Source organism: Diabrotica undecimpunctata, chromosome 5, assembly GCF_040954645.1.
Source record: "Diabrotica undecimpunctata isolate CICGRU chromosome 5, icDiaUnde3, whole genome shotgun sequence".
In the NCBI taxonomy this organism is placed as follows: domain Eukaryota; kingdom Metazoa; phylum Arthropoda; class Insecta; order Coleoptera; family Chrysomelidae; genus Diabrotica; species Diabrotica undecimpunctata.
This window is the reverse complement of record NC_092807.1, coordinates 18,956,497-18,968,698: the sequence shown is the minus strand read 5'-3', so window position 1 is coordinate 18,968,698 and position 12,202 is coordinate 18,956,497. Positions and strand designations below refer to the sequence as shown.

Here is a 12,202-nt window from a genome sequence, read left to right as displayed (position 1 = left end):
ACATCATTAGTCTTTCTTTTTGTACATTACGTGACTCTCCTGGTGTATTAAGAGCTGCCCCTGTCTTGTATTCACTCTTTATTCTTGTCACTGTGCAATGACTGATTTTCAAAGCGTCCGCTACTCGTTCATGTACCGATGATAACGAAAGCAAAGGTCCGTTGTTTTCTTTTTCTTTTTAAAAATACTCCAATAAATGAACTACACATTTCTCCTGTTATCGTTTTTCCCGGCATTTTTTTTATTAAATAGAACAATTAGTTATTCACAACAAAAAATAATAAGTAAAACTGTTCAGAACAAATTCCAACAATGACTGACTAAAACAACATAAAATATCAATGGTAATTGCTACAATTATAAACCTATTAGCCAGCTCATTCAAGAACAATGCCACAAGTCATTATTGCAATGGGTATCGGAAGAGAGGGAGAGTTAATTTATAATAAACTGGAATTTTTAAGGTGTCGAGAGTATTATTTTATGTAATGGAATTCCACACAGTAAGAGCTCAAATTATTAATTAATTAAAAACTGTTTACTTATAAAAACTATTTCATCAGCTACCTCAAACCTGCACAGATCAGGGTAACATGTTAAAAAAAAACACGTCACTGCCAGCTATCTGTATTCGTAAAGAGGCCGAACTTATCACCGACACCGTATCGGCCAAACGCATCGGTGTTATTGCTACAATACTGGGAGACGTGAGTGGTCTCTTCATTCCCTTCTCATCGCACTTTACCATGACGAACGTGACTCGCACAATTGAATTACGCATCTGTGTATCAGAGAGAGACGAATATTAAAAATTCCGCAGTAGCTTATTTCAGGCACACGCCAAGAACGATGAAAACGAGTTTATCTATTTTTTTGTACCAACGGACAGTTCGTCGTAGGTCCGTACTGTAACTCGACATATGTTCGGATAAATCAATGGAGCTTTTACCTGAATTGTAATCAATTACCGCTTTCGGTTTTTGAATATTATTTCCCCGACGTTGAAGTTGGACCATTTAAGGCAAGTGGGTAAAACCAAAACATCTTTTTTGTCATGCCACTTGAGAACACATATCCCTCTTTCATTTTCTCTGGCAATTACTTCATCTTTTTTAAGTTTTTTTATTACTTCGGCTGGATTACCCTTGAAATTATTTCGCAAAGTTCTGAGACAATGGGTGTTGTTTTCCAAAAGTATGTGCTCTAATTTATTGAAGGCTTGTAGACCAATTATCAGTTACACAAATTCTACTAGACCCTAAAATACCTCTTGACAATTATACACTTAAGTTCCACGTATAACCATTCTAAGTACATATTTTAAATATTTTAATGCCATATTTATGGCACTTTTGTGGATTATACTGCTTGAAGAGTAAACGTCCATGAAACGGTACCATGGTTTCATCGATGCAAAATTTTTTCCCTGGTGTAAATGTTTTTATAGTTGCTTATGATTTGGTCTATAAGTGGTTGCACTTTATACAGTCGGTGTCCTTCTGGGCACTTATGAGTTATCTGAGAAGTGCCACATTTTCAGAAGTAACTTAAATCGGTTGCGGCTCATATTAGGAGCAACATTATTTTTGAACATCCACTTCGTTGAATAATAATCCCGAATGGAATCCATTCGCACTATTTCCATGTATCCCAGTAAACCTAGAAATTGTGCAATTTCCTTTCGTTGCGTCATCGGACACCTCGATGAATATGGTGTCCGCTCGTTTTGAACGTCTTCGGTGGGCCATGGCCGACACCGGTGTCCATACGTAGTTCCCGCCAGGCCGAAGCGGACACCGGTGACCGCTCTATTTTTTTTTTAAACTGTTAAACAAAAAAAGGTCTAAATGGTGGGGATTCGATTTGATTGCGGATTAAATGTTAAAATTTTGTTTAATATTGCTTTGGTCCAGGGGAACATTTTGGTGAAAAATCCTTGGTGCTTAACCTGTTAAGGGGGGGGGGATAGGGTTTTATTTTTATTTTTTTATTTGATAGTGTAACTCTTTAAAAGTATCCAGTTAAAGTTTCAGAGTGATCGGAGCAAAATTGATGTGTTATTTATAGGCATTTATGAGTGATCGAGTGGGTTGAGGGATTAAGGTGAGTGATTGGGTGAGGCGCGTGAACATTCACATAGGAAATGGAATAAGTACAGTGTCAAGTTCTCACAATTTTGCACTCGCGACAGATAACAATCGAATTACTAGAGCGGATAAGATGGCTGCAGATGCAACAAAAAAAGGCAGAGTTCGTCGAAAGCAGGAGCAAAACGATGCTCTAGATGTTTTAGCAGGAAGCACGTCGTCATATGGGCCTAGAATAGACGATACTGTGTAAGTATATAAAAAAAAAGTTTTTTTTAAACGCGTTTTCCTCAGAATAATTTTTTTTAAGTCGGGTTCACTGTATCTCAAAAACTACTTGATAGATCCTTCTCAAATTTTGCACACTTCTTTTTTAGATAAATTACTAGGTCGCAACGTCGAGATATTGTCCATTTCGTTGTTATAATTAATTTTATAACACCAAATTAGTCAAAACTTTTCGAAAATTCAAAAATTCTTCTTTTTTTACTTCTAAAATTTAAAAAAACGATAAAATGAACAACATCTCAACGTTGAAACCTAGATGATCGTTATAAGTAACGACGAACACCGAAAAGTAACTGTTTTTTCCTTTATGGAAAAGTAGCTGTCATTTTCTTAATTTTTAATATTTTTGTACCAAAATTTCAGAAAATGCTCTTGCAATGTTGTGCTATATAATGTACTAATGTTGTAAATAAATTTATGTAAAACAATTTTTCAAAAAAAAATCTTAAAAATATGTTTAAAATATTGAAAATATACCCTACCTATCCCCATCAAGTTTACCAACTTCACCTAGATCTGTGTAGAAAAAATGAAACAATCACAATAATAATATATTATTTTATTTATTTAATTGAAAAGAAATATTTAAATAATTATGAAAAATTCTATATCACAAAATTATTTCAAACTTAAATATAAATTTTGTCCTTATCCTAATTTCAGAGCGGAAGAACTTATATACTAAGCATAGATGTGTCCATAGAAGTATTTTGCGCTGATATAGCATTGTACAATTCATCGTCTTCGTCCAACAAAGCTTGCATACGCTTCTTGTAACTAAAAAATAAAAAGTGATGGTGTAGTGAAGAGACGCATTATGAAAAGAATTCGGTAAGAAGGTAACATGGTAAGAAGAAGAAAGATGTCTTTATAACAAAAACGCTAATTAAACAACACCACTTACATTTCACTATCTGGGTTGTTATCTGGATTTCTACATTTTTCGAGCTTTTTGTCTAAGATCTTCTGTTGATTTTTGTCTGGCACCGAGTCAGTCATTTTTACCATGGATCTAATAGCTAAAAAAATACAAAATTAATAGATTTTTATAAGAAATTAATCTCTGGATATATAATCTTATAAATGAACTAGATTACTGCATAACTCTTCCATAAATTGAGTAAAAATACTCTTCATATTCAAGTATTTATGTTCCACATCACGAATACGAAGTACTGGTTAACAAATAACGTAGTAACGTAGCACTATAGGAAGCGGCTACAAAAATGTGTTTAATAATAAACACCAATAAAACGAAATACATGAAAATAGGTACGCAACCACAAATACTACGGCCACTTATAGCAAAAGACGTCATCGAAGCAGTTAACGAATTTGTATACCTGGGAACGCTCGTCAATACTGAAAATGACACTACCGCAGAGATAAACCGCAGAATTTGCACGGCTAATAGATGCTATTTTGGGCTTAATCTCCTTTTTTAAATCTACAGTTATATCAAGAAATACAAAAGTAAAACTCTACAAAACAATAATACGCCCAGTCCTAACATATGGTTCAGAAACCTGGACTTTAACAAAAAGCAATGAAAACATGTTAGGATGTTTCGAAAGAAAAACACCAAGGCGAATCTATGGAGCGGTAAATGAAAATGGTGTCTGGAGAAGACGATACAACTTCGAACTCTATAGAATATGCCAGGAACCAGATATCGTAAAACACATTAAGATATGACATCTGAGGTGGGTAGGCCATGTAATGCGGATGGAGCAAACCGACCCAGCTATAAAAACGCTCCTTGATAGACCTATTGGTCAAAGAAGAAGAGGAAGACCCAGAACAAGATTCCTAGATAACATAGATCAAGATATGACAAATATGGAAATAAGTGCTTGGCGGAGGAAGGCGATGGATAGGGACGACTGGAAAAAAATTCTTGGGGAGGCTAGGACCCACACAGGGTTGTAAAGCCAAAATGATGATGATGATGATGGTTAACAAGTAATGTCATGCGTGTCAACGGCACGAAACACTTATAATACAAGTTTTATGGAAAATTCCACAGGTCTGTAATCAAACCACTGTTTGAATAATTTCAATTTTTCTTAACATATTTCTTATGTAATTTGATGAGTTGAAAAAGAAAATGATATCGGAGAATTTCTAGGACGTCGGGATTTTTGACACAATCCGAATGCAGATTATTTAAACCATTTTCCCTTGTCTAAGTTATGAAATCTTGCACTTTACGTTCTGAAAAACACATACTATTATATTATGTTCTATATAGACACTGCAAATTGCACCATTGATGCGAAAGTATTATCCATCTTACACATGGTGCGCGAACTTGTGCGCAGGACGCCAAGTGCGCCACGGTATCGAACACAAGGTAAACTATAATGTAGGACGCCGACTCAGTTTTGTTCCTAACCTTGATGAGATATTATCAACTTTGTTTCTTTTCGACAAGATACTCTGGTTTGTGTAATGAGACTCACCAACTTGATATTACAGTTTTGTTTACATAGTAATTATTTAGTAACATGGACCAGCGAAAGTGCACAAATACTCCCCACTCTTTTTGTTTTATCTGTAGAAAATGGTGTTACAGCAACAACTCAATACAACAGACAAAGAATATTTTGTACACTTTGGACTAAAACTTGGTGATCAAGACAAAGTTTGGACTCATGGGAGTGATGTCAAAGGGTTGAACTCTAAATCAAAGTATTCAATTTTATACTTTAATCTCCCCTCAGCTATTTGTCCTTTTCCTCATGATGCAGAAACACCTGTGCCGAAGCCCTTGCTACATTAAGAGAAATACCAGACTCGGACGAAGATGAAATACAACAGCAGGACGATCAGGACTCAAGCTCTGACTTTGAAGATGACACTAGACGAAAATTGTTCTCCCATGAAGGAATAAATGATTTGGTGGGAGATCTGTATCTTGCGAAAGATGCTGTTGAGTTGCTTGGATCCCGACTCAAAAGTAAAAATTTATTACTACCTGGAGGGAGTGTCTTTTTCTTGGTTCAGATATCGTAAAAAGAATTTAGTGCCTTACTTCGTCCAGGAAGGAAATCTAGTTTCTTGTATTGTTTATTGTATCTATTAAAGGATTCATGGTTCAATTCAAAGTATGAATCAACTCAAATGTCTCTTTATCGACAAATTTAATCCATAATGGTGGTGTCTACGTTTTCTATTCCTGGACATTTTGTGTTCTTGAAAGAGATCTATGACAACTTGTCAGTGATTCTTCAATAACTCAAATGTGAAGATTATGTTTGGTAACTGTGAAGTAAGTTGAAGATCTTATCTATGCTGCTTGGGCAACAAGCTGGTTAGACCAAAGTTCCTTATTTTTATGTCTATGGGGCAGTTGAGACCGAAAAAATTACTGTCCAATGGAGAGTTGGAAGCAAGAACAAAACGACGTTCTGAAAGAAATCTAGATACCACCAGAAAGTTCCTAGTTTTCATTCCTAGTCTTCTTATAAAGCTACGCTTATGAAACAGTTTGTCAAATCTCTCTCAAAAACGCGGAGAATGTTTCAAACTTGGTTAAAATATTGCCAGGTCTCTCGGAGGAGAAACTGAACAAAAGTATATTTGTTGCGCCAAATATTAGAAGACCTCTAGCGGACTAAGAGTATGTCAACACCATGACAGATCTTCGAAGAAAACGATGATTCGCATTCAAGGATGTTATGGAGAAACTTTTGGACAACAGTGAATATCCTGGTTACAAAATTATAGTCAAAAAATGCTAAACAAGAGAAAACATGGCATCGAAAACCTTAACCTTAACAGATAAAAAAATTAAATTTGAGAGTCTGCACTTGGAATTCTAGAAAACATTTCTTCGCTCAGAACAGAATGAAACAACAACATAACAATTTCAAATAGAGTGACTTTTATTCAGATAAATACTCGACCCGTTACGGCAAATATATTTCAACTCTATGCCCAAATCGCAGACAACAAGTACGATGATAAAATAGAAAAACTTTATTACCAAATCTGAAAAATTCGTAGGAGGTAGATGAAGTCTTGGAATCCTTAACAAATGAGGACAAGGGCTGTTTAAATTATGTGAAAACAATGAAATGGTCGTTAAAAACATCTGGTATAAACTGCCTAAACGACTTATATATACTTGGAAATCCTCATTTGATGTTAGTAATAATCCTGAATCTTCAAGAAATCAAATAGATCATCACTTTGTAAATGAACGTTTCAGGAATGAAAATAGTCAAACATTTTCAGGAGGTGATATTGGATCAGATCATCAATCTCTTGTGGCAGATATTAAATTACATGACAAAAACAAACCACCAACAAACTTGACTTTGATAATCTTCTATAATATAAAAATAAATCGCAAAATGTGTTGGCAAGCGCATAACTCAACAACCCATGGACCAATCTTAACAATTATTTTTTTAAAATGCTCCTTGAAGTATAAGGATGGTTTTTACGGCTAGAAAAATTCGAATAATTTCCGAGAAACCCCTAAAACAGCCCTTTTCTTTTTCCCATACAAATATTTTATATGTATTATGTGAAGTGGCAGAAACGGGGATTGCCACATGCACGCATTTTGATTTAGTTAGTTGAAAAGATAAGGCCAAATGAAGTTGATGCAGTAATATCAGCTGAAATTCTTAATGTAGACGTAGATCTTGGATTGCATGAGGTAGTTATCAAAAACATAATACATGGTCCCTGTGGAACTCTTAATCAAAATTCACTGTGTATGGTGAATGGTAAATGTTCAAAGCGATATCCACGGACATTAATATCTGAAACAATCACTGGTAATGACGGTTATCCACTGTGTCGTCGCCGATCGACAGCAGATAATGGAAGATCAACAATTGTCAAATTAAATCAATTGTCAACAAAATATTGAAATAGATAATCGCTGGATTGTTCCATATTCACCCATTTTATCAAAGACCTTCACAGCACAGATCAACGTTGAATCTTGCCATTCAGTGAAATCATTTGCAAATATGTAACCAAAGGGAGTGATATGGCTGTGATTGGTATTAATGCAGAGAATTCCAATTATAAAGTTACCCAATACCAAATGGGTCGCTATGTTAGTAGTAATGAAGCAGTTTGGCGAATATTTTCGTTTCCTATTCATGAGAGACACCCTACTGTTGTTCATTTAGCTGTGTATTTAAAAAAATGGACAAATAGTATATTTTACAGCACAGAACGCAGTGCAAAAAGCTGCTCAGCCACCATCTACTACATTAACCAGTTTTTTTGAGATATGCCAAAACGATGTTTATGCTCAAACATTGTTCTATTCTGAAATGCCAAAATATTATACTTAGAATCAATTCTCAACGAGATTTATATGACGGAAACAAGGAAAACCAGTTCCAGGATACCCAGATGTATATTCTACCGATGCGATTGGTCGAATTTATTCAGTACATCCAAGCAATGATCTATCCTTTAGATTATTTTTCAATCAGGTTTGAACCTTAAGTTCCCCTCTTAGTTTGAAGCCCTCTGGCAGACATCCCAGTTGAGGTTTTTAGTGGGTCCAAAAGGGTGGCCAAAGTTTGTGGAAGCGAAGATACTTAGGTCACCCGAGCTGACATTCACACACCACCCTATCATCATGGTGACGGTTCTCTTCAGAAGAATTAAAGAAATAAACTGCCACATTCCAAATCTATTTGACAGAACGAAGTCTGTCGGGTCCGCTAGTATAGACATATAAAAAAAAATTAAACAGAAATTTAATCATAAACTACAAAACAGAATATCAACTAGAAAATCTTGAAGAACTGTGGAACGAATTTAAAATTAAAGTCAAAGAAGTTTACATAAACAATAAATGGATAATATATCTTAAAATTAATAGGGTTTAGATCTGTACTAGTTGATAATATCAACAAATTTATTATTGATGAAAAAGATATAAAAAAGAGTGACAAAAATATATATAAGAACTGTCCAACGACGGTAAAAATAATAAATTTTTTCTCTATGAAGATTGTATTGACATTAAGGTCCAGAAATCATGAAATCCAAGGTAAAAATGCGGTAAGTATAAGGTTAGAATATTGTAATGACTAAAAACACTTTTAACAATAGCAACAGTTTTTGTAATAAACATCTCAGTTTAGAACTAAAATAAAAATTTTCAATTGCTATATTTGGCCAGTACTGTTGCATGGAGTAGAATCATAAACGCTAAAAGAACCAGCGACGAACCAAATTGAAGCCTAAGAAATGTGGATACATAGGCGAATATTAAAGATTCCTTGGACAGCACACATATTAACACCGAAATATTGAGAACATTTACAAGAATAGAAAGTTACCATGTAGGAACATATTTTATTTGGGCCATAGTGAGCGGAGATACATATGAAATACAGCAAGCTTCTTGGTTGATAAATATTCGAGATTGGACCGAAATACTAGATGCCAGACAACTGGGCACGTGGCAAAAGACCATGAAGCCTTTACTGTGGTAATTGCCAACTTCAGATAATTCTGATACGGCACAAACAGAAGAAATTTTGCAGTTTTATTTCGTAAGGTATAGAAGTAACATAAAGGAGTGGTGTTGTGATGCACAGCACACATCATACACAAGCCATATCAAACAAGAACATGTAAAGACCTTTCAATAGAAACTCTGTTGAACCTTTCCCAAAAACTAAAACATAAGAGAAAATCACTTTATACTGGTAGCCACTTTGGTAAGTAGACTGAAGCGGTATAGTGGCAGAAGCTCTGGTCAACAACATGTTTACCCGTTTTGAAGTTCTTCTAAAATTGCAATCAGAATGGGAAGGAATTTCGAGCCCCAAGTGTAATAATTGCTGATAATCACAAAAATCCAAGTGGGCATGTATTTTTATGGTTTGTTTGCATGTTTTTTAAACAAGTACGACTTTATTCATGAACTACTTTTTATTTCATGTTTCTTATCTACTCACATAACCTAAAACCATGAAATTAAACTGCTTCTCTGTCGACCATAGAATACATTGTACAAAGACAACAATATGACGAAAGATTGTTATTAATATTGTGAACTTTGTTTTGTGAGTTTTGACAATGTCAAAATGACAGTGTTTTATTTACATCAAGTTTTTGTATTATATAAATTTTGAATTATTTTGATGCCTTGAAATTATTTTAGTTAGACTTAAACGTTTTGATTCAATTGGTATCAATTTAAATTTAAAAATAATATACCTCTGACCGCTTCAATTAATTCGCTCAATTTATCACGTCCATCTACTCCAAACAGTGTATCAGTGACATAAGAATCCAAATTTTCCTGAAGCTTGGAAGCTGCATGTAATACTGCTGCTAGAGCTACCTGACTAGGAGAGTACAGTAAAATAGCATCTGTTAAAAGCGTTCTCTCTAAGAAATGTTCAGTGCCTGGTCTCAATCGTTCAGGATCATGAAGGTTAGTTCTAGTCTAGAATGTAAAAACAATTTCACTTTACTTTAAAACGAAAATATATAATACACAAACATTTTCATACCAAATAATGCAGAATAAAAGAAAAATGTAAAGACAGAAAAAATTTTTTTTGATATAACAATTAAATGTTCAATCAATTAGTTAATATCTTTCAACATGTTGATCACTCTTCTTGAATAGTAATGATAAAGTTCTGAGGAATTATAAGGAAAATTTTTTGACTGCATATTGCTCTACATAGATGTTAAATGCTATTCATGTATGTTGAGCTTGGTGGCTAGTTTATCGTCTTGTAAAATGAAATTTTCTCCAAATATTTTTCTCAATTAATGAACTCTTAAGCTTCCATTATGCCTCAATATTTCAGATGCTTTTCGCTGATAATATTGGTAACGTTCTCGACCAAATTGCTACTCGTTCAAGTGGGTTTTGTTTGAAAGTCAGTTAACAGTCAGTGGCAGAAACATAGCCAGTGACTAAATTATAATTTTTTAAGTTAAGTCACGTAAAAAGGCTCATTTACATGTGACAAGTGTTTAATAATTGTTCTACTCAACTAAATGTATTACCAGGGGTTACTTGGGATACTACATTAGGCTTATTTAAGGTTAATTTGTCTTATATTTGTACAATTGTCTTCATTTGTTTACAAGATAAACATAATTAATAGTAATTGAAAAGAGGTTGATGAGGAGAGGTGCTGCAATCTAGTCTGTGGGAAAACATGCTCTAAAAATGTAGAAACCTAATAGATCTAATAAATAAAACAAAACAATAATAATAGAAACTTACCTTTATATCAATTAATAACCCTTCCACTGGTCTATATGGATTATGAATGGACAAATGAAAGTTGAGCTGTTCCATTAGCAACAATTCATTGTTTAATATAATATCTGTAGCCTTATCTCTATCTCCTTTAATGTTTGCCACAAATTGTTGAATAGATACATTGAATTCTTCTACTTTAGATGCTAAATAAATACAAGTAACCCTACAACATTATTATTTATTAAAATATCAGCTTTAAATGCTTGTCATTAAATATTTTATGAAATGTGATAATATTAATTGATTACAGTTAATGCAATGACGATATGATTAATATCATCAATGTATTATAAGGAAAAATGAAAAGAGAACAAATATTTTAGAATGAAAATATCACAACAAAAACGGCATAATTTAACAAGGCAATAAGAAAACTGTGAAGGGTCAAAATGGACACAGTTGGAAAGGACAAAGGGAAATAAAATGATAAACTATTTTATAAAGTAGTAATTAGCATATAATATGCAATTATTTAAGCACTTAATACTTGTACATATTACTTACATTATTTCTTTTGGATGAAAATTCATTACTGAATTATGTATATAAAACCTTTTGAAATAATGAAATGCAGTTCCTACAACATATCTTGGCATGGGAGGTTGAAATCTTTTACAGAAATCTCTCAGGTGAAGTTCATAGCGTTTAACCATTGTTTTCTCTTCTTCCGGTGTTAAAAAATAATCATGTTTGGGAATATCCTACAATTAAAATATGTTACATACTGATCAAATACTGAATAATAGTGATAATATGATAATTGAAATAAATTTACTGGTGCTTGTCGACTGTATATTTGGATATGTTTACTATTAGCCTTTTCCCTAAGTTTATTAAGTTCATCTTCACTACTGAACATCCAATATTTACATTGCGTACTTGTGGGAAACATAATAAATATTTATATATATTTAACAATATATTTAACAAGTAGTATACAAAATATGAGGTTAGAATAGGCAAAAGAAACAAACAGCCACTATTTTTGAATACCTCACCTATGTCAAACTGACATGCACTACAGCGACATCTTTTGTGAGAATATGATATTATATTGGCTTTACTATGATCATCTCTGCACTGGATTTTGAATAAAACTTTTTAGTTTAGGAAAATGTTAAAAGATAACACTTCCAGTGACAATATTTAAGTTAAAAAATATTAACACAGAATTGGACAGGTAATATAGGTAAATATTTTTGATGATAGTAAATGAGCGTTCCTTAATTATTTGTATAAATATTTATTGGGCTAATAATATAGACTCTACTGAATGTGAAAAGTAAATACGTTTTTACTAAAGGGTGCCTTTAAAATTTTTAAGTGTATAGTATTCGTACATGTTTCTTTTGTCGGATAACAGATGTCAGGCTAAGCTCAAATGGTATATTTTTATTTCAGAAATAAAATGGTACTTTGTTCTTGCTTAATGAAATAGGTAAGTTCAGATAGTTACAAGCTGTATTACGTATATAGTTATAAACAAGTTACTTCGTTAAAATAAGAGTGTAATGAAATTACCTACTACGAGAAAATTTAAACTTCAATT

At 33.3% G+C, this 12,202-nt stretch overlaps 1 protein-coding gene across 1 annotated transcript; it reads right to left on the bottom strand.

The window, feature by feature from the left end:
• Positions 1-2,919: 2,919 nt before the first annotated feature.
• On the bottom strand, positions 2,920-11,643 carry CycH (cyclin H). Its single transcript, XM_072530924.1, has 6 exons — positions 11,429-11,643; positions 11,158-11,354; positions 10,615-10,816; positions 9,585-9,816; positions 3,280-3,394; positions 2,920-3,152 (listed from the first exon to the last, which is right to left on the bottom strand). The coding sequence occupies exons 1-6, from the start codon at positions 11,543-11,545 to the stop codon at positions 3,050-3,052; spliced, it is 966 nt and encodes a 321-aa protein (XP_072387025.1). The 5' UTR covers positions 11,546-11,643; the 3' UTR covers positions 2,920-3,049.
• Between the last annotated feature and the right edge of the window lie 559 nt (positions 11,644-12,202).

What these genes read in the sequence shown, in the direction of transcription:
- CycH (XM_072530924.1), bottom strand. Translation starts at nt 11,545, where the DNA reads ATGTTTCCCACAAGTACGCAATGTAAATATTGGATGTTCAGTAGTGAA. An exon ending in GGTTATTAATTGATATAAAG is followed by an intron (nt 9,817 to 10,614) that starts GTAAGTTTCTAT and finishes TTTACATTCTAG; the next exon opens with ACTAGAACTAACCTTCATGA. An exon ending in ATTAATTGAAGCGGTCAGAG is followed by an intron (nt 3,395 to 9,584) that starts GTATATTATTTT and finishes GTATTTTTTTAG; the next exon opens with CTATTAGATCCATGGTAAAA.